Source organism: Rana temporaria, chromosome 1 (assembly GCF_905171775.1).
Source record: "Rana temporaria chromosome 1, aRanTem1.1, whole genome shotgun sequence".
In the NCBI taxonomy this organism is placed as follows: Eukaryota; Metazoa; Chordata; class Amphibia; order Anura; family Ranidae; genus Rana; species Rana temporaria.
In genome coordinates this window covers 411923108-411943895 of record NC_053489.1, presented here as the reverse complement: position 1 = coordinate 411943895, position 20788 = coordinate 411923108, and the positions used below count along the sequence as shown (strand labels likewise).

Genomic DNA, 20788 nt, shown 5'->3' with positions numbered 1-20788 from the left:
CCGCTGATTGGCTTGAGCGGATGGATTGAGAGCAGCGCAGCCATTGGCTGGCGCTGCTGTCAATCGCATCCAGTGACGCAGGGCAGAGTGATACATTGAGCGGCTATTGCCGTTCGCTGTATCACGGGAGCGCACCCGCAATTACTCACCCCCATGCGAGCTCTCGCATGACTGTGGTCGGTAATTTACAGAAAGGACCAGAGACAGCCGCCGAGGTAACCCCTTCTTTGGGGTTAAAGGTGGCCCTCCCAAAACGCCCCGCCCATTGAAAAGCGGTTCGGAAGCTGGCGCTTTTAACCCCTTCTTTGGGGTTAAAAGCACCCCGCTAGCGGCCGTAAAGTGCCGATTAAACATCGCTAACGCAGCCACGGCTCAGTGTGGAAGGGGTCATGGAGTGAGGCTCCAAAACACTGGTTAAAGGCAGCTGATAATTGGTTGTGTTATCTTTTACGTGATTTATTTGCCTTAAACTTGTCACAGGAGGATGGATCATGCAATTCATCAGCAGTTGTCTGAAGGTGTAATAGTTTATGTGACACATGACCCCAGTAAATGATAATCCTATCAGCGTTTCTAGGTAGGCCGGGTAAAAAGTGTTGCTGGTTTTTGTAAGTTTGGGGGTTGGGTGTAGAACTCTTGGCAAGCCAACATCTGAACAGAAAATCACAGGTCAAAAGGACTCATGGTTTTCAAAGTGCAATGATAAGGTGTTATCGGAGGACGCCTACCAGTACACGTTATGTGAATTACACCCAAACTGGGAGTACGTTGTTGGAGCATACCGCATGTAACCACCGATATGTGTACGTATGCGGTAGCAAGTGCGTTAAAGCACACTGCAATGTCGGTACGTGAACAAGCCCTAACATCTAGTAGGCATTTTCTTGGCATATACCGGTTGCAGCAGATGGCCACACCTTTTTGACACATTCAGTGTAAAGCAACTACATCTGTTATAAACCACCATTCACAGCATGTTTATAGCCAGGTGATTTAACCTTTTTGCTGCTAGAGCCGTTTTTCTTCTTCTTTTTGCACACTTGTTTAAAAAATAATTTTAGTCCCGAAGATTACACAAAACCCACAAATATTATGTATTTTCTGAAAGCAGGTACCCTAGAGAATAAACTAGCGGTAAATCAGCATCATACATCGGGCATCGGCCGCCCTGATTCTAAATATCAGGGCGAAAAACCCATATCGGTCGACCTCTAATCTCCTGTATCATGTCTGCGTTCTCTGACCATCTCCTGTATCACGTCTGCTAGAGGTGCACCGAATGGAAATTTTGCTAATACTATTAGCAGTGTGTTTAAGTAAGAGATTGCAGACATGACACAAGAGATGATTAGAGACTGAGGACATAATACAAGAGGTGATTAAAGACTGCAGACTGCATTTTTCTTGAGCTTTTCTTGCACTAAAGGTGCCAATAATGGCCAAAAATTAATTCGTATGATTTAAATTCATGATATTAAAAGGAGAAGTCCAGCCTGAGCTTTTTAGGCTGGGCTTCTCCTAAGGGTCACAGGAGTGCAATTCATTTTGCACTCTGCGACCCGTTTTCAGCGGTCTGAAGTCCGCTCTCTGCTGACATCACTGCCCGACTTCCAAGTCTGGATCCACCAGCTGCCTTCATTGATGGCAGTCTCAGCGAGCCACTGAGACGGCAATTCCCCGCCCCTCCACGGCTCAGTGCTCCAGTAAGCGCTGAGAAGAGCAGAAGAGATGCTGACTGATAGTCAGCATCGATCTGCTCGGAGAGGAGTGAGAACCGATCCATTGGCGGTGTTCGGTGGCTCAGTCCTCTGTGCAGAGACGCCGAGGAACATCTGCAGCATCAGTCTGATGCTGCATCCACTGAGGTAAGTATAGCAACAAAAATTAAATAAACATACCGTATATACTCGAGTATAAGCCGACCCGAATATAAGCTGAGGCACCTAATTTTACCACAAAAACTGTGGAAAACTTGTTGACTCGAGTATAAGCCTAGGGTGTCCATTTGCATGCCCCACTGTGCCCATGCCTCACTGTGCCCCACTGTGTCCATGCCTCACTGTGTTCATGACTAGACTTGCGTTTAACATGGGAGTATATAGACCGCAAACTTTGCACACTTGTAGAAGAGAACTGGGGCTACATGTGTGCCAAGTTTCGGGTCCAGGGGACCTACGGCTGGCCGGTACCGGGTCCCCAAATTTACCAGAGAAATTACCATTTAACATGGGAGTCTATGGAAGGGGTGCCCGACTTTGAAAAAATCGGTGCTTTCCGGCCTTAGGTCCCCACGGACAACTTGTAGAGGAAGAGTGGGGCTATATGTGTGCCAAGTTTGGGTTCCAGGGGACCTACGGCCGGCCGGTACCGGGTCCCCAAAGTCCGGGAGATCAGGTGCCAAAAAAGTGACTCATTTTCGGCACCAAAAAATGTGCTGAAAAACTCGGCTTATACTCGAGTATATACGGTACTTCTCTTTTAATGAATAAGTCGATTAAAATACAATTGTGTGTGTGTGTGTGTGTGTGAGTGCATGCATGTAGACATGGAGAGGTTTATAAAGAGACCATCAGAACTGAGATGCAGCAAAAAAAGTAAAAAACAGTATTTTTATAAAAATAAAATGGCAGTGATAAAGCAAACTACATGTGAGTTAGGTTTACACCTAGTTTAATATTGTGTTGAGAAATAAAGCGGTTAGTTTAAAAAGAATTGTTGTACAAGTGGCTAATTGGTGCAAAATTCTCTTGTTTGAAGTGCTGAATCAGCAAAACTAAGCAGCTGTGAAATCGTAAAGCTCACTTTTTGATATGGTAAATGCTCAAGGTGCTGCGTGTAATTGTCATTAAACTGACAAAAGTAATGTAACAGGAGGCAGGACCTAATTGTTTTGACAAAGATCTGTGTGTGACAATGAACACAAGGGTGTTGCTGATTTAGCATAGGCTGATATCTTATTCAGTATCAGAATCCTTCTTTTTTTTTTGTGTGCAGAATAGACGTGATCGTGGGGTGGGTTCATGTTTGATAAAGCTTGCCTAAAGCTGAATTGCATATCTTTTGCATGACGCATCATAAAAGTAACGGTGATTCATAAGACACAGGGTCGGGCTTCCTCTACCTTTCAGCTAAGTACTCGATGAATCACGCTAATCATTTCATGGCATTAAAACCTTTCCAGACCTGGACTTTTTTTTATTTTCCATTGAAGGTCACAACAGTGGGTCTTTTGGAGGCAATTGTGTGAGTTTGAGTGTTTTTTGTGGTTTTTCTAAAGAAGAAAAGCAATTTTCTATCCAAGCCACACAAAGACTGAAGATGTCCAGTAGACCAAATTGATATTGTTAAAAACTTGTGACGCGAATGTCCTGTAACATCTACATGTAGAAATGTGTAATCTGGAAAGTTTAGGAAAACAAGTGGTAAAAAAATAAAAACAACATATAAAGTATATTATTATTATTATTATTATTATTATACAGGATTTATATAGTGCCAACAGTTTACGCAGCACTTTACAATATAAAAGGGAGACAATACAGTTGCAATACAATAAAATACAAGAGGATTAAGAGGGCCCTGCTCAGAAGAGCTTACAATCTAATAGGGTGGGGCAGGTGGTACAAAAGGTTGTAACTGTGGGGAATGAGCTGATGGAAGTGGTAAAAGATTAGTTGGAGACGTGATAGGCTTCCCTGAAGAGGTGAGTTTTCAGGGATCGCTGAAGGTAAAAAAATAAAAACAACATATAAAGTATAGTAATAATCAATTGAATTGTTTTGGAATTGTGCATTTTTTTATTACATTTTTTAATAGTATAACGGTCGTTTTTCGGCATGGAAAAAAAATGAAATTTGTCATCATGGAAAAAAAACGAAGTTTTTCCAACTTCATTATTAAAAACGACGTTGCCCACACACCATCGTTTTAAAAAAATGATGAACAAAGCGTGGTGACGTACACCACGTATTACGGCACTCTAAAGGGGAAGTTTTATTAGCCTTTGGGCTGCTTTCAGCTGATTCCTTGTTAGTAAAAGACGATTCACGCTTTTTTGTCTGTTACAGCGTGATGAATGTGCTTACTCCATTATGAATGGTAGTTTTACCAGAACGAGCGTTCCCGTCTTATAACTTGCTTCCGGGCATGCGCGGGTTTAAAACGTAGTTTTTGCCCACACACGATCATTTTTTACAACACGAAAAACGACATTTTAAAAAACGACGTGAAAAAATGCAGCATGTTCGAATTTTTTTTTTGGTCGTTTTTCAGAAGCCGTAAAACCATGTGAAGCCCCCACACGATCATTTTAAATGACGTTTTAAAAAATTTCGTTTTTTTATGCCGAAAAATGATCGTGTGTACGCAGCATCACTGTATATACTCAAGTTTTTCAGCACATTTTTTTTTTTTGTGTGCTTAAAATGGCCCCCTCGGCTTATACTCAAGTAACCTTTTTGCGCATGATTTCCTGGACTTTGGGTACCCGTTACCAGCCGGCCGTAGGTCCACTGGACCCCAAACTTGGCACACATGTAGCCCAATTTCTACAAGTGTGCAAAGTTTGTTGTCTGGGGGACATCAATTTTTCAAAGCTAGGCACCCCTTCCATAGACTCCCATGTTAAACGTAAGTCTAGTCATGGGCACAGTGAGGCATGGACACAGTGAGGCAAAGTTAGACTTGCAGATGGACACCCTAGGCTTATACTCAAGTCAATAAGTTTTCCCAGTTTTTTGTGGTAAAATTGGGTGCCTCGGCTTATACTCGAGTACATACAGTAATTTTTTGCTTCCTATTTTATTGGCGTTTTATTATATATCTATGTGTATCCAACACTTTTTTTGCACATTCATTGTTTTAGTGGTCAATGTTTTTTTTTTAGCCCATCTTTTGGGCACAGTAATTACTACATTGTTATGCTAGACCAGTGATGGACCAGTGATGGCGAACCTTTGTCTCGCTCCCAATGTGAAAATGAATAGTATACTGTAGCAATGATCATGGCAGGGTTAGTTAGAACTTTTGACTCTCATTGTTAGTCACTACAAACATTGGACATGTGCTTTAACAAGCACATGGGACTAATGTTAGATGGCATTGGTCGGTTCAATAGAAATCAGCCGACGTTCAGCCTGTGTTGGACAAAAGTCGAACGTTCAGCTGGCTTCTGTCAAAGGGGCATGACTGAAAAAGGTCTGCCAACTGGCACGCGGTCAGCACTCTCAGCCAATGGCTGAGAGCGCTGCCCAGAGTGTTCTGGCGAGGGGGCCATCCCCCTATCAGATGGCAATGGAACAGCAGGGCAGGTTGCTGTACTAACATCAGTTTGATAGTACATCAGCTCTGACCTGAGCTGTCAGCCCCACTGGGTTGAAAAAAAAAGTGTGTACTAGGCTTTAGTGTCTTTCTTTATGAATTCTTTACTGGTCTGACTTCAGTAAAGTGGATTCCTATCGGTTGCCGTGGGTATTGCACTTTTTACCAAGTGCTTTGTGTGTTGTACCATCTAGGTCCATGCAGATCGAAAGTACATACATTTAAGGTTATATTAAAGGCATTAAAAAAAAAACTGTTATACTCACCTGCTTTGTGTAATGGTTTTGCACAGAGCAGCCCCCATCTGCTTTTTCTCAGGTCCCCCATTGGTGCTCCTGGCGCCAGCCTCCTGCCAAGTGCTCCTGAGCTGCTGCTTTACATCTCCATTCAGACACAGCTGTGGCTTGGCTCCGCCCCTCTTTAATTGGCTCATTGGCTGTGATTAACAGCAGCTGGAGCCACAGCCAATGAGGAGTGAGAGCCCCCACAGAGCCGAGGCTCTTGTGCACATCGCTGGATTGCGATGAGGATCAGGTAGGTATTAGGAGGGGCTGCTGCACACAGGTTTTTTACCTTCATGCTGGAAATGCATTAAGGTAAAAACCTTAAACCTTTATAAACACTTTAAGGCAGCTCTGTATTCATTAATACATCATTAAATTTATTTTTTAAACAAGTAGGGCCGGATTCGCATACATCGGCGCATATATATGCCGCCGTAGCGTATCTCTTTTACGCTATGCCAGGGATATGCAATTAGCGGACCTCCAGCTGTTGCAAAACTACAAGTCCCATCATGCCTCTGCCTCTGGGTGTCATGCTTGTGGCTGTCAGAGTCTTGCTATGCCTCATGGGACTCGTAGTTCTGCAACAGCTGGAGGTCCGCTAATTGCATATCCCTGCGCTATGCCGACGCAACGCAGAGAGGCAAGCATGGGATTCACAAAGCAAATGCTCCCAACGTTGCGCCGGCGTAGCGTAAATTCGTAGGCGTAAGCCAGCCTAATTCAAAGTAGGTGGAAGTGGGCGTGATCCATTCAAATGAAGCGTGACCCCATGCAAATGATGGGCCGAACGAACGACCATCCCAGTGCGCATGCTCAGAATCACGTTGAAAATACTCCCTAAGATACATTGAATCACTGCCTACGATGTGAACATAACCTATGCCCAGCCCTATTCACGTACTACTACGTAAACGACGTAAAATACGACGGCTGTTCCCTGGTCCATACCTTTTGCATGAGTTGCGCCTCATAGTTGGGGAATAACTTTACGCCGGACGTACGTCTTACGTAAACCGCGTATATTAATGCGCCGGGCGCAAGTACGTTCGTGAATCAGCTTATATCACTCATTTGCATATACAAATCGTAAATCAATGGGAGCGCCCCTTGCGGCCAGCGTAAATATGCGCCCACGATACAACGGCGTAGGAAACTTGCGTCGGTCGGAAGAAGCCTATTTTCAGGCGTATCTAGTTCTGTGGGCACGGCACACAGATACGACGGCACACATTTAAACTTACGCGGCATATCTCGAGATACGTCGGCGTAAGTGCTACGTGAAACCGGGCCGTAGTGTTCCATCTGACTGACTTGGTATCAGCCTTTTGCAGTGTTCTCTTCCAGTCAAATGTGTTCCAATGCTCATGTGCTAACAGGGGACATACTTCTAGGAGGAGGGAGCAGAGTGACAGGGAGATGAGCTCATCAGTGGGCTGCTTCTCCAGTTGCCTGCCAGGTAGGGCAATGCTGTGTAAATCCTAAAATTGTACTGACAGGAATACAAGTCCTTTGGCAGGTAAATCCGCTCCCTTATATGTATTTAATGTGTGTATTTAGATGCATTTATAGAGTTCAGCTGTTAATTAGCACATTTGGTTTCTCCATTATCACCTATGCCAAAAAGTTGCGTAGTTTTAAATAAAAACTGGTTTTTGTTTTCTTTTAGATTCGTGACGGAGCCTTTATTTTCTTTGCACACTGATGTGCACAAGATGAGACAAGTAATCCTGGCCTTAGTATGCATAGATCCGTCACATTGATCGGTCAGGGCATGAAAATGTCTGTGTGCAACGAGTTTGTGGAACACATCTGGAAACCCGGATCATGCAAGAACTGCTTTCATCCAAAAAGTGACCACCGAAAGCATCAAGCCCCCTTAGATGGAAAGACCAGCAACTTGCCAGCCTTGCCAAGTCTTAATGGAATTAGGACCAAGTCAGACAGCAACAACCAAGACGATGACATTATAACTGCTGCTCTTTATTCAAAGCCCACCATAGCAGTAAAACCAACTATGATTACTTCAGATACTGCAGAGGAGTGGGCCCAGATGAACAGCACAGAGACTCTAACTCAGGTATATGTTTATGTGATGGAGGAGTGGGCATAACAGTAAGGGGATAAGTCCCTGGGGGGACAAAGGGTGTCCTTAACAATTTACTTCCTACATTTCTTTATCTCATAACGGCACATAGTGGTATCCAGTAGAAAAAGTTAATAATAATTATAATGATCCATGCTGTGTACTTGAATTTCAAATGAATGTGTATGGGCTATATTGACTAGATTAGTGTGAAGAAATGGAATTAAAAAGTCCCTCCACTGAACCAGTGTGTAGCAAATTAAAGCATAAGGTATTCACATATTTCATTGTATATCCCAAAAACCTGCTTGTTTAATGGGGGTCTTTTTGGTTCATTTTATCCCTTCTCAGTGTAACCTGTATGGCTATAATGTCTCGTTGGATCCCGGGCCCTACTTCATAGAAGCCATGATGGCCAAAAAAAGCCTGAAACAGCTGTATGCAGTTTGGAATAAATGGCTCCATAATTTTAGGCGGTCTCTGTACTATAACTAGTGGTTTTAATTTTACAGTTGGCCACTGATTTGAAAAGAATAAAGTGCACAGCCCTGCCCATTATCCTGAAATTTGGCATACCGTATTTTCCGGCGTATAAGACGACCCCCTAATTTTCCAGGAAAAATTTTGGTTTTGTGATATACTCACTGTATAAGACTACCCCCTTCTTACTAGTCTTTCTGGAAGCTGAGGGGTAGCCAGAACCGCTGACAGAAACAGGCTTTTTCAAATCTCACTATGCCATTACATTACATTCCTCACTGTGCCATTACATTACATGCCCCGACTGTGCCATCACTTGCCCCTCACTGTTCCATTACTTGCCCCCTCTCTGTGCCATCACTTGCCCCTCACTGTTCCATCACTTGCCCCCTCTCTGTGCCATCGCTTGCCCCCTCTCTGTGCCATCGCTTGCCCCCTCTCTGTGCCATCGCTTGCCCCCTCTCTGTGCCATCGCTTGCCCCCTCTCTGTGCCATCGCTTGCCCCCTCTCTGTGCCTGAGCTTGCCCCCTCTCTGTGCCTGAGCTTGCCCCCTCTCTGTGCCTGAGCTTGTCCCCTCTCTGTGCCTGAGCTTGTCCCCTCTCTGTGCCTGAGCTTGTCCCCTCTCTGTGCCTGAGCTTGCCCTCTCTCTGTGCCTGAGCTTGCCCCCACTGTGGCTGAGCTTGCCCCCACTGTGCCTGAACCTGCCCCCCAGTGCCATCACTTACTTTTTTTTTCAGGCGGTGCGGTGACAGTCTCCGTGCTGCGCGCGTCAATGATTTAAAAGATGCGCCTTCTTCTCAGACTGTCCTGTGTTAGGCGGAACACAAATCTTCCCAGCAGCGCCTCTGTTCTGTTCTGTGTTCCGCCTATCAGGGACGTCTTCTCATCTCGTCCGAGGATGAGAAGGCATCTGTGATAGGAGGAACACAGAACAGAGGCGCTGCTGGGAAGATTTGTGTTCCACCTATCACAGAACACGCTGAGAAGGAGCGTCTTTTAAATCATTGACGCTCGCAGCACGGAGACTGTCACCGCACCGCCTATTCAGGAAAAAAGTGAGTGATGGCAGAGACCGTACCCGGCGTATAAGACGACCCCCGACTTTGGATGCATTTTTTTGCATCCAGAAAGTCGTCTTATACGCCGGAAAATACGGTAATCCCCTTTATTTTTAGGATTTGTGACAGAATAAAACAAATATACTAGATCAGGGGTATCAAACTCAATTTCACTGTGGGCCGCATCAGCATTATGATTGCCCTCAAAAGGGCCGGTTGTATCTGTAAGATTAAATGTCCAGCGCATCCCTTCCCCTTACATTAGATGTAAAGAGCCACCCCACCATCAGAAGTTGAGTCCCCCACTCTCCCTTACATCACAGTGTGCCCCCTTACCTTATGCTGCTGCTGGGAAGAAGCTGGATGCATTGCTTGAAAGCAAGGGTCTGAAGGAGGACCAGAGGAGGGCTGGAGCTCTCCTGCAGGAGAGGTGCGAGGGCCACATGAAATGGCCTGGAGGGACAGATTCGGCCCGCAGGCCTTGTGTTTGACAACTGTGTACTAGATGGCAAATTTACAAAATGTATTACTGTTTAGCGCTTGTGTTTATGAAAAAAGCAATAGGCTGATGAAATACAAAATATTTAGGGCCATATTCTTATAGATCTCCGGCGGCGTAACGTATGTCCTTTACGTTACTCCGCCGCAAGTTTAACTGGCAAGTGCCTGATTCCCAAACCACTTACCTGTAAACTTGCGGCGGTGTAGCGTAAAGTCCACTCGCGCAAGCACTCCTAATTCAAATGATCCTGGTAGGGGGCGTGGATCATTTAAATTAGGCGCGCTCCCGCGCCGATCGTAGTGCGCATGCTCCGTCGGGTAAATTACCCGACGTGCATTGCGCTAAATGACGTCTCACGGACGTCCTTTGTTTTGATGGTAACGTAAATGGCGTCCATCGCCATTCACGGACGACTTACGTCATTGCGTAAATTACGTCCAGCCCTATTCGCGAACGACGTAAAATTTTCAAATTTCGAAGCGGGAACAACGGCCATACTTAACATTGAGTACGCCACCTAGGGGGCATGTTTATCTTTACGCCACGTATCGCTTACGGAAACAACGTAAAATCACTACAACGCGCAAGTTAGAGAATCGGCGTGACTAGTCATTTGCATATTCTACACTGACCACAAAGGAAACGCCACCTAGCGGTCAGCGTAGATATTGCAGCCTAAGATACAATGGCGCAGGCCGTCGTATCTTAGGCATGTTTAAGTGTATCTCAGTTTGAGAATACACTTAAACATAGGACGGCCTTAGAATCGGACTTACGTCGGCGTATCTGCTGATACGCCGGCGTAAATTCTTTGAGAATATGGCCCTTAATCTGTAACTTTTAAATATTAATACCTGAAAGATGAATTCCAAAATTATTGCACACTATTCAGTATCATGATATGTACATTACAAAAATATATGTTTTGATTGTTTGTTTGTTTTTCTTTTTAACTCTAGGTGAGTTGGAAAGTGTCTTCAACGAGCAATTCAATTTTGAAATCAGGGGATATCTCAAAAGTTATTTTGGATAACTTTGGCAAGCCTTTTAACCACAGCTATGGTTCTCCCAGTGATCCATCAAAATATGTTTTCAATGGACTGGCAAGTCCTGATAAAAATATTGAAATAAATGCTGTGCACAATATGACATATGTGAGCCACTTTGGTGGTCAAGTTGACAAAGCTGTATTTCTCAAGGAAAAGTTGCCACCTTCTCAACAGGAACTTGCCCAGATTTCGAGAGAAAGCAATGATGGAAAGATTGGAAAACTCAAGTGCTTTCAAGAAGAATCCTCTTTGCTTTCTTCAAAGACTGCCAGCAGTTACAGCTGTGGAACTGACAGGTCGTCAACAAATGGAACTGTTATTTCCAGAGGCAATGCAGCTTGTGAAACTTCTGTCAGAGCCGCTGCAGGATTTTGGAACCAAACAAGACCCGTAAACGATGGCAGAAACTGCCACACTTCAGATCTGGGATCCAGTAAGAGCACGTATTTTAGCAGAATGAAAGTATCGCTGCAATCTGAGTCAGACAACCAGTCAGAGACGCTGTCATGCGTCAGTCCTCTTGCATCACCAACTTTTTCCAATTCCCAGACTTCTGAGTTTCACTCATCTACAGTACCTGCAGATGACAAAAACAATGAGCCAATATATGCTGAGAGCACTAAAAGAAAAGTTGTTTTAGATAAAGCTGTAACTAAACGTGTAGGACAGACCGAGAAGGCTGGTAACAAACCAGAGGACAATGCAAACAAGGATCAACGCTTAGTAAGCAATGACCGAGTGCTTCAAGAGTCAATGACACATGTGGCCGCCAGGATAACTGTCATGGCTGCTCACACGGAAGAAGACAATCGAACAATCTATTTAAGCAGTCCAGACTCTGCGGTTGGAGTTGAATGGGCATGCAGTAGTCCATCATCTGTCGAGAATCTGAGTCTGTCACCCACGTTTGTCTGGGGTGAAAGAGTCCAGGCAAAATCTGAGGAGAATAGAAAATACCACTCTTCCTTATCTCAGAAATACCAGGTCAGCACCAGCTTCACCGTACCATCCAAATCCAACAAACCCGATGAATTAAATTTCCCCAGAGTTTCCTCCCCAACACACACGTCTGGGATCTTATCCTCGGTTTCCCATAAAAAGGAATCTTTGGAGATGAATGACAGGTGCTTAGCGAGTGGAGAACGCAGGCAAAGATTCCTCCCAACAACATGGAACCGACAGTGCAGGATTGATGAAGAAGAGGAGGAGGAGACGTCATCTGGTTTGCTACAGTCAAGGACAAGTGATGTAAGCAGTGCACAGCTTGTTGCGGCCAGTGCCGTTAATAATGATGACCATGAGACCTTGCATGACCTTAAGGGTCAAAAAGGCATGAGTAAATCTGCTTCCTGTCCTGTTGAACTTTCAAAAGTAAATATTGAAGCTGAAGGCTCCAGTCAACCGCCACCCCCTCCACCAAAGAAACAGCCCAGGTAAGTGATACTAACCCTGTGGGCTTCTTTTTTTTTTTTTTTTTTGGTTTACATTTAGCGTAGCAGAATGACTTTTGATGTGATTTTTAGTCCTTCTGATAAGATGTTTATTTTAAATATTCAACATTTTTAGATTTCAGGAATGCACGTTTTCTTATAAGCACGTCTCTGTATTTTTCTCACAGTAATTTTATACCTGCATTGTGTCTTGCTGGTAAGAATAATTGGTGGTTACGGGGCAGAAGAAAGTTGAATACAACCAGTAAACAGCTACTTGTTGGCCTTATAACTACAGGAATGTGGATTGTATTAATGTGTTCACTGCTTGTAGCCTGGGGATACAAGATGTTTTTTTTTTTTTTTTCTGTTCTCGTTACCAGAGCATACTGGTCTAATGAAAGCTGAAACCAGTATCTAGAAAACTTATGCCTGAAGAAATGTACTTGTATACGTTTCACACAAAGCAACTCCATCCCCCTAGATATTTTGGGGTTACCATGTGTTAAATGTTTTATAACTGATAACATTTTAATGAGAAACCCCCCCCTCGGAAAAAAAGTTAAGTCAGCAGCTACAAATATTGTAGCTGTTAACTTTTAATATAAGGACACTTACCTGTCCAGGAATTCAGCCATGTCCTCACCCGAGCCGATTCTTCAATAGGCTTCAGGTACCGGCATAACTAAAATCACAACTATAGTGTAACACAACCACTGCAATATGTACATGATCCTAAGGCACAAGTTTTTTTTTTTTTTGCCATATGTAAATAACTTAATATTGACGTTTATAAAGCGACTTCTGGCATTCCACTTCCGCGGGAGTAGGCATTTCTAAGCCTTTCTCCATCACCGCAATGCAATGTGGGACACAGTGTCGTGCTTCCAAAGATACATTGTGGGTCTCCGTGCGGCGAAATCTCAAGAGATTATACATATCGCGTGACTCCGGTCACGTGACGAAGGCGTCTCTAATTGCGCCATTTTAAGAAAGGGCATGCAGTTAAATAATGCCATTATCGAGAGAATGAGCGGTGAATGCTGGGAGATCAGCATTCACTGCTTCCAGGAAGTGATTGGTTGTGGGCTTCACAATGCCCACAAGCAAAATGGAAACTTCATCACATGGATTTTATAACTCCTTCTTTGCTGAGAAAACAGACACTGATTATATACAGCTACCAGAGAAGTGAGTGTACCTTAATATTGTTATACCACAGTGAATGTTTGGGGAAAAAAAAAATAAGCTTGGCCGCGGAACCCCTGCTTTATATAAGGGAAACTGTGGCTGCACAGTCAGTGTCATACTGCATATGCTCGAAGCATGGTGTGCTTTGCGAATGGTCACACAGTCTTCTGGGACCTATGATGTCCCACAGAAGGCAGCGGGGAAAAGAAGGGGGGGCGAACTTCTGGCTTAGATCACTGAGGCGCGTCTGAGTGGGTACCTGTCAAAACCAGGTACCTGCTCCTTCCCAAAAAGTGTCAAATGTGGCAGTGGCAGAACATCCCCTTTTGGGTGAAGTTCCGCTTTTAACACTAGGATGTTTCACTGGTCCTATGGGCATTGTTTAAATGCTGCCATATCTAGACAGTATTTTCACAGAGGGTGATGTATAGCCTGTTCATTATTAGCATCGAGTCAAAACAAAGCATGCACTTGATCAGGTTCAGGCTAATGTGATTTGTTGTGCTGCCACGCACAATAGAAATCACGTTATTCTCTATAGTTCACATTAATGCAGCGTGGTGCAGTGCAATTTTTTAAAAGTTTGCATGTGCTTCTTTGGCCTGTTTCACATGGGCTTCCGCTTGAGCAGCGTGAACAGTAAGCTTTGACAAAGCATTTGCAGAACTGAAAGCTTTGTTGACGCTTTTTTAAAATACCATTCAGCTCCAGTTTGTAAATGTTGAACACGGATTCTAATGTGAGTGCTCATTGCCATTTTAAACAAGCTGCTAGCAGGCTTCAGGACTCCTTGCTGAAGCCTGCTATCAGCTTGTTTAAATAGGCAGTTGGCACTCCCATTAGGCTCTGTGTTCAACATATACAAACCTGGAGTTGTATGGAAGCATCAGCAAAGCCACAACAGATATTGCTATCTTTTTGCCAAAACAGTGGTCCCTGTAGCAGGTGTGTCTGTGCTGCAACAGGAGACTACCTTCTATTTTCTGGCGTGTCGGCTCAACACTTCTGCTGCAACTTACACAGTCCTTCCTGTCTGGTGGCTCACACCACCATTCCCACCCTTCCTTCCCAGCTGGCTTGGAGGACTGCGGATGCACCACTCACCACTTCACCTGCAGCCAGGGCCGATCCGCCCTATAGGCTCACTATGCAAGCCGCTTAGGGCCCCCGCAAAGGCTGCGCGGGGGCCCCCCAAATTACTAGAGGCCCCGCCTGGTGAGAAGTAATTTTCGACCCCTCACCCCGCTTCTCAACTCGCTGGCTGCATGGGAGAAGAGGTAAGAAGTCAGCACCCCCCGCTTCTCACTTTAATGTAAGATGTCATTTCCGACAGCAGAACACCCCCTCCCCCCGCTTCTCAACTTTAATCTTTAACATGACAAATCACTGTCGGCAGCCCCCCCCCCCCCCCCCCCTGCTTCTCAACTTTAATGCGACATGTCGCTTTGCTTAGGGCCCCAGGGAGGTCAGGATCGGCACTGCCTGCAGCCACCCTTCTCATTAACACTATGACCGTTCTCTTGCCCCCACACATCTCGGCAATGCTTGAAATCTCTCCACCACCGTGCCTTTTGAGCTCCACAAGCTGCCCTCAGTGCTACGCTACGTGCTCTGACTACCGTGGTTGACTTCCATCCTCCGAACCCCAACCACACCTGCACACCAACCCCTACTCTCATCTCTGTGCCTTACCCACTATCTTCTCACCACCTCTCCACAATGGTGGTGACTATTTCTTTTGTATTCAGCCCGTTCAATGAATAGGAGCACTTTTGCTAGTATACATTTAAAACCAAGATATCTTAATGGTTACTAACTTGAGCAGAAAGATTATATCTTTATGGTATGTCATACCGGAAAAACCTGTACTTCTAAACCTAAATGATTATAGTTGGAGAATAATAAAGACTTCTTAATCCTAGTCAGTCTTTGGCTGAAGCCATATGTATGTAGCTGGTATTTGTACATCTCAAGCACAGGCTTTTCTCCTGATGACCGAGGCTATATCAAGATAGCCTGTACTTAAAAGTTATATAACAGAGACGGTATTTATAATCTCACTTCCACTTTTCCTTTCCACTAGGGGCTTATGCCGGTCTAAGTCTGTAATGCTGTGTTATTATGTAATAGGTCCTTTCACCTTTAATGATGTGTGTAACTTGGTGTCTGATGGGAGATCTCATCACCCTCTTCCCAACAGTCATCACAACATTCCTTCGAGGCATTGTGCAGCGGGGTTGGCTGTATATCTATACACCATATACAAGTGTGTGACTTGATAGCTTCTGTCACTGACCTGTGTCATAAGATGAATGGGATCATTGACTCCCAAGGCACAAAAGGTTGTCTGTTTGGTTAAATCAACAGAAGACTGTGAACGTTATCTAAATTTCTCACATCTCTCCCAGGCTTCATAATGACCGTACCTTAAATAGAACTTTTTTTATCCTCAGACCCTATTTTATGTTTAAGAAAATTAAACTTTCTTGTATTTTAGGCAACGGGTAAAATATAGAAATTTGGTCTGCCAAGTAAACTGCGAAAACATGACTGACAATATATGTAATAATTCGATTTGTAAGGGGAATTTGGGTTGGGGAATGCATATCTACAGAGATTTGCCTGTTGTAATATGTTATGCCGCGTACATGCGACCATTTTTCGGGTTGTAAAAAATTACGTTTTTTTTTATGTCATTAAAAACGATCGTGTGTGGGCTCCAGATCATTTTTCACGATGTAAAAAATGGCCATTAAAAATTTAGAACATGCTCTAATTTTTCACAACGTTTTTTTTTTTTTTTTTTTTTTTTAATCAAAGGTTTTTATTGATACAAAAACACATTTATACAGACAGTACAACTCTCCAGTGCACAAACAGAGGTTGATTCCTTCAAAGCATACATCATACATGAATAGAAACCTGTCCCCTACTCCACCCACCAAGATCATTCTTCCCTCTTTTACAAATATACATGCCCTCCCACCGCAATACCAATAGTACAACAGGCAAGCCCTCATGTTCCCACAGTGGCACCCACTTACAGACACCTCAAAAGTCTGGTCATAACAAGCTCCCTGGGACTCAAACCCGGCGTATCCAGCCACATCCCCCATATTCTCTCAAACCTGCCGGGACCCTCTATGTTGATAAATGTATTTTTCCATCACTAAAGCCTTTCCCATGTGTGTAATCCATGAGGAGTGAGTTGGCGGAGAGGCAGACTTCCACCCCATAAGTATTAATTTCCTAGCTTGAAACAGTGACCTAGATACAGCCACCCTGGTCATTTCCTCTGGGACCACATCCTCCAGCACCCCCAACAGGCAACACACTGGCTCCACCGGAACCCTAGTTTGAAAAGCAGAATTAATTGTCTCCACCACCCCACTCCAGTATCTGTGCAGCTTCGGGCAACGACACACAAGATGTATTAGGTCCCCCTCATGCTGCTGGCATCTGCAGCACAACGGGTCACAACGTTTTTACTGTCGTAAAAAATTGTTGTGTGTGGGCTTTAACGACGTGAAAAAAACGTGCATGCTCAGAAGCAAGTTATGAGACGGGAGCGCTCATTATGGTAAAACTAGCGTACGTAGTGGAGTAAGCACATTCATCACGCTGTAACAGACAGAAAAGCGCGAATCGTCTTTTACTAACACAAAATCACCAAAAGCCGCCCCAAGGGTGGCGTCATCCGAATGGAACTTCCCCTTTATAGTGCCGTCGTACATGTTGTACGTCACCGTGCTTTGCTAGAGCATTTTTTTTTTCACGATCGTGTGTAGGCAAGGCCGTTTTAACGATCGAGTTGAAAAAAACGTTGTTTTTTCTAGACCATTAAAAACATCATTTTTTTACGACCCGAAAAAACGGTCGTGTGTACGCGCCATTAGTGGCAAAGAAGATGTTAGGTGGGTAGTACCACATCCTTCTCCGTTCTGTCACCTTTTGCTGTATTACTTTATTCCAATAATATTCAATTCCCATACATTCTTGTAAAAAAATTTTTTTTTTTTTAATGTTAATCCAAAAGGGTTACTAAAAAAAAAACTAGCTACATTGCTACTAAAGAAAGATGTTTTACTATTGTGACATCTTTCTTTAGTTGCAATGTAGCTAGTTTTTTTTTTTTTGTGCATCAGCTAATGAGTTGTTAAGATGGCTTTGCTTTTTGTACTTTTGCAGTGTGTAAGTGATCCATCATATGAGTCATTTTTTGATCTCGGTAGATGCTATGGAGATGGCATGCCCTTTCTACACACTTTTCCTGGCACTGAATGAGACGCACTTCTCAGAGACAAAACCTCTTCCAGTTACAGGGTCCAGGCTGTGCTTTTTGTGTCAAGCAACTTCAAAGCCTTACATGGCATTTGTTTTATAATTCTCAGTAGCAGAGCTGCGTAAGAGGGGGATGTGAGCTATGCAAAGAATGTCTTGTGTCATTGAATCCAGAGGCCTACAATGACCTACTACCTTCTGTGTGGACTGTCTCTTCCACCTTTTCCCACAGCCTCCATGGCAAGGTCCTGGAAGGAAGCCTAGTCACATTCCATTTTGTAGCCCTGAGCCTTCAAGTAGCATGGCCTTTGTTCAACAATCGCTCCCAAAGGCTTCATCAGTATGTAGACCATGAGGCACTCTGTGCAAATATATTTCATTTCTAACTCGTGCAATGATCACTTCTGTGCATTTTACCTAAGAACGTAGAAATACAGTGCCTTGAAAAAGTATTCATAGCCCTTGAAGTTTTCCACATTTACAACCAAAAATGTAAATGTATTTTATTGGCATTTTATGTGCTAGACAAACACAAAGTGGCATATAATTGTGAAGTGGAAGGAAAATGATAAATGCTTTTCAAAATATTTTACAAATAAATATGTAAAAAGTGTAGTGTGCATTTGTATTCAGCCCCCCTTAGTCAATACTTTGTAGAACCACCTGTCGCTGCAATTACAACTACAAGTCATTTTGGGGATGTCTCTACCAGCTTAGCACATCTAGAGAGTGACAATTTTGCCCATTCTCTGCATAATAGCTCAAGTTCTGTCAAATTGGTTGGAGAGAGAGCGCATCTGTGACCAGCAAATTTCAAGTCTTGTCACAGATTCTCAATTGGATTTAGGTCTGGACTTTGACTGGGCCATTCTAACACATGAATATGCTTTGATTTATTTTAAACCATTCCATTGTAGCTCTGGCTGTATGTTTAGGGTCGTTGTCCTGGTGGAAGGTGAACCTCCATCCCCGTCTAAAGTCTATTGCAGACACTAACAGGTTCTCTTCTAAGATTGCCCTGTATTTAGCTCCATTCATCTTCCAAAAAAACTCCTAACCAGCTTCCATGTCCCTGCTGTAGAAAATCATTCTCACAACATGATGCTGCCACAACCATGTTTCACAGTGGGGATGGTGTGTTCGGGATAATGTGCAGTGCTCGTTTTCCACTGCACATAGCATTTTGCTTTTAGGCCAAAAAGGTAAATTTTGGTCTCATCTGACCAGAGCACCTTCTTTAACATGTTTGTTGTGTCCCCCACATGACTTCTCGCAAACTGTAAATGGGACTCCTTATGACTTTCTTCTTGCCACTCTTCCATAAAGGCCATATATGTGGAGTGCATGACTAAGGCCCCTTTTTACACCAGGCGGATCCGTCGCAATGGAGTCCGCCAGCTCAGCGGGAGATCCCTCTATGGATCTCTGCTGAGCCGGCGGATGACGGGTCCTTCTCTGTTTACTGAACGGGGAGGGGCTTGTCCAGCGCCGCTGTCTCCTATGGAGAGATCTGATGAAAACGGACAGCATGATCTTACCCGATCCGATCTCCATCCATCTGATTTTAGCGGATCGAATCGGGTGGGATGTCAGCGCACATGTCACCGCTGACATCCGGATTCTCCATAGAGAAGAATGGAGCTGCCGTTCAGGTCCGCCAAAAAAAAAAAGACAGGCGGACCTGAACGGCCCGGCAGTGTGAAAGGGGCCTAATGCCACATACACACGATTGGTTCATCCGATGAAAACGGACCGATGGATTTTTCATCAGATATCCGTTGAAGCTGACTTTCATCAGTCTTGCCTACACACCATCAGTTAAAAATCCGATCGTGTCCAACGCGGTGACGTAAAACACAACGACGTGCAGAGAAAAATTAAGTTCAATGCTTCCGAGCATGCGTCGACTTGATTCTGAGCATGCATGGATTTTTGACCGATGGATTTCCCCACAGACGATCGTTTTTTTCTATCGGACCGTTTTCATCAGACGAACCGATCGTGTGTACAGGGCATAATAGTTGTCCTGTGGACAGAATCTCCCACCTGAGCTGTGAATCTCTGCAGCTCCTCCAGAGTTACCATGGCCCTCCTTGCTGATTCTCTGATTAATGCTCTCCTTGACCAGCCTATCAGTTCATGTGAACGGCCATGTCTTGGTAGGTTTGCAGTTGTACCACACTCTTGTAGCTTTCCAAGGATAACACACATCCCTCATGACTGAGTCCTTCTCCTAAAAGCAAAACCTTGTCAAAGTTTGTCAAAGTTTTTAATCTATATATTGACAGCATTCGTAAATAGACAGGGAATTATATAATATACTTTCAAATCTATCATATTATTTTTAACATTTCTTCAGTTACTTCCTTGTTTCTGGCCTAGGCCAAAATTATGTCTTGCATCCTAGGCATCTTCCGGAGGGGAGGAGTTTTTTTTTTAAGCCAAGCACATCCTCCTGCCCGCATTCCTGAGCGAAGGACAGCTGGATACCAGGAAGTAAATGCTCCATAAATTCTCTGCCCTTACTCAAAATGTCCACATCCAGAAATGATAGTGTTTGTTTTCAAAGCAAAATGAAGCATAGAGACTTGGATGGATGGGCAAGTTTGCTTTGAATATTAAAAATGAATTAGCATGTTTGGTTTGTGGTGCTTAGATGCAGTGTAGTTCCACTTTAATTATGCCAGGCCTACATTACATTGCAACATACTTCTAGAGAGACTTTAGCTTTTTATCTTTTCATTTTGTACATGGTCCAGGTATAATCGCTCAAAAATATGTACATAATTACCCAAGCACAAGTTTCGATTTGTGTCTGAAGGGGTATTGTGTCTCTTCTTCTTCTTTTTTTTTTTTTTTTTTTTTTTTTTTGTGCCTGTCCCTGAATCTCTCTTTACTTGAACCATGAAATATATTGTTTGGAAGCATTGCTTTCCTAGGTTCTCCAGTTCCATCTGCAGTATTGGCAAACATATTTAACCCACATCAGATGTCGCATATATACTGTATTATTGTGATGTAAACATAGTCATTGCAGGTATGCATTATATTGGCTTCAACACGGCACCACAGATACTCTTTTCTTTCTGCTTCACTTGAAAAGTGCAT

At 43.8% G+C, this 20788-nt stretch overlaps 1 protein-coding gene across 2 annotated transcripts in view; it reads left to right on the top strand.

The window, feature by feature from the left end:
• The window catches only part of PRAG1 (PEAK1 related, kinase-activating pseudokinase 1), a 47912-nt gene that overhangs the window by 15531 nt on the left and 11593 nt on the right, over positions 1-20788 (top strand). For both annotated transcript variants that reach the window (XM_040324619.1, XM_040324628.1), the window contains exons 2-3: positions 7273-7683; positions 10689-12211. In XM_040324619.1, coding sequence (XP_040180553.1) covers positions 7345-7683; positions 10689-12211 — 1862 coding nt within the window. In that variant the 5' untranslated portion in view covers positions 7273-7344. The remainder of the gene's footprint in view (positions 1-7272; positions 7684-10688; positions 12212-20788) is intronic.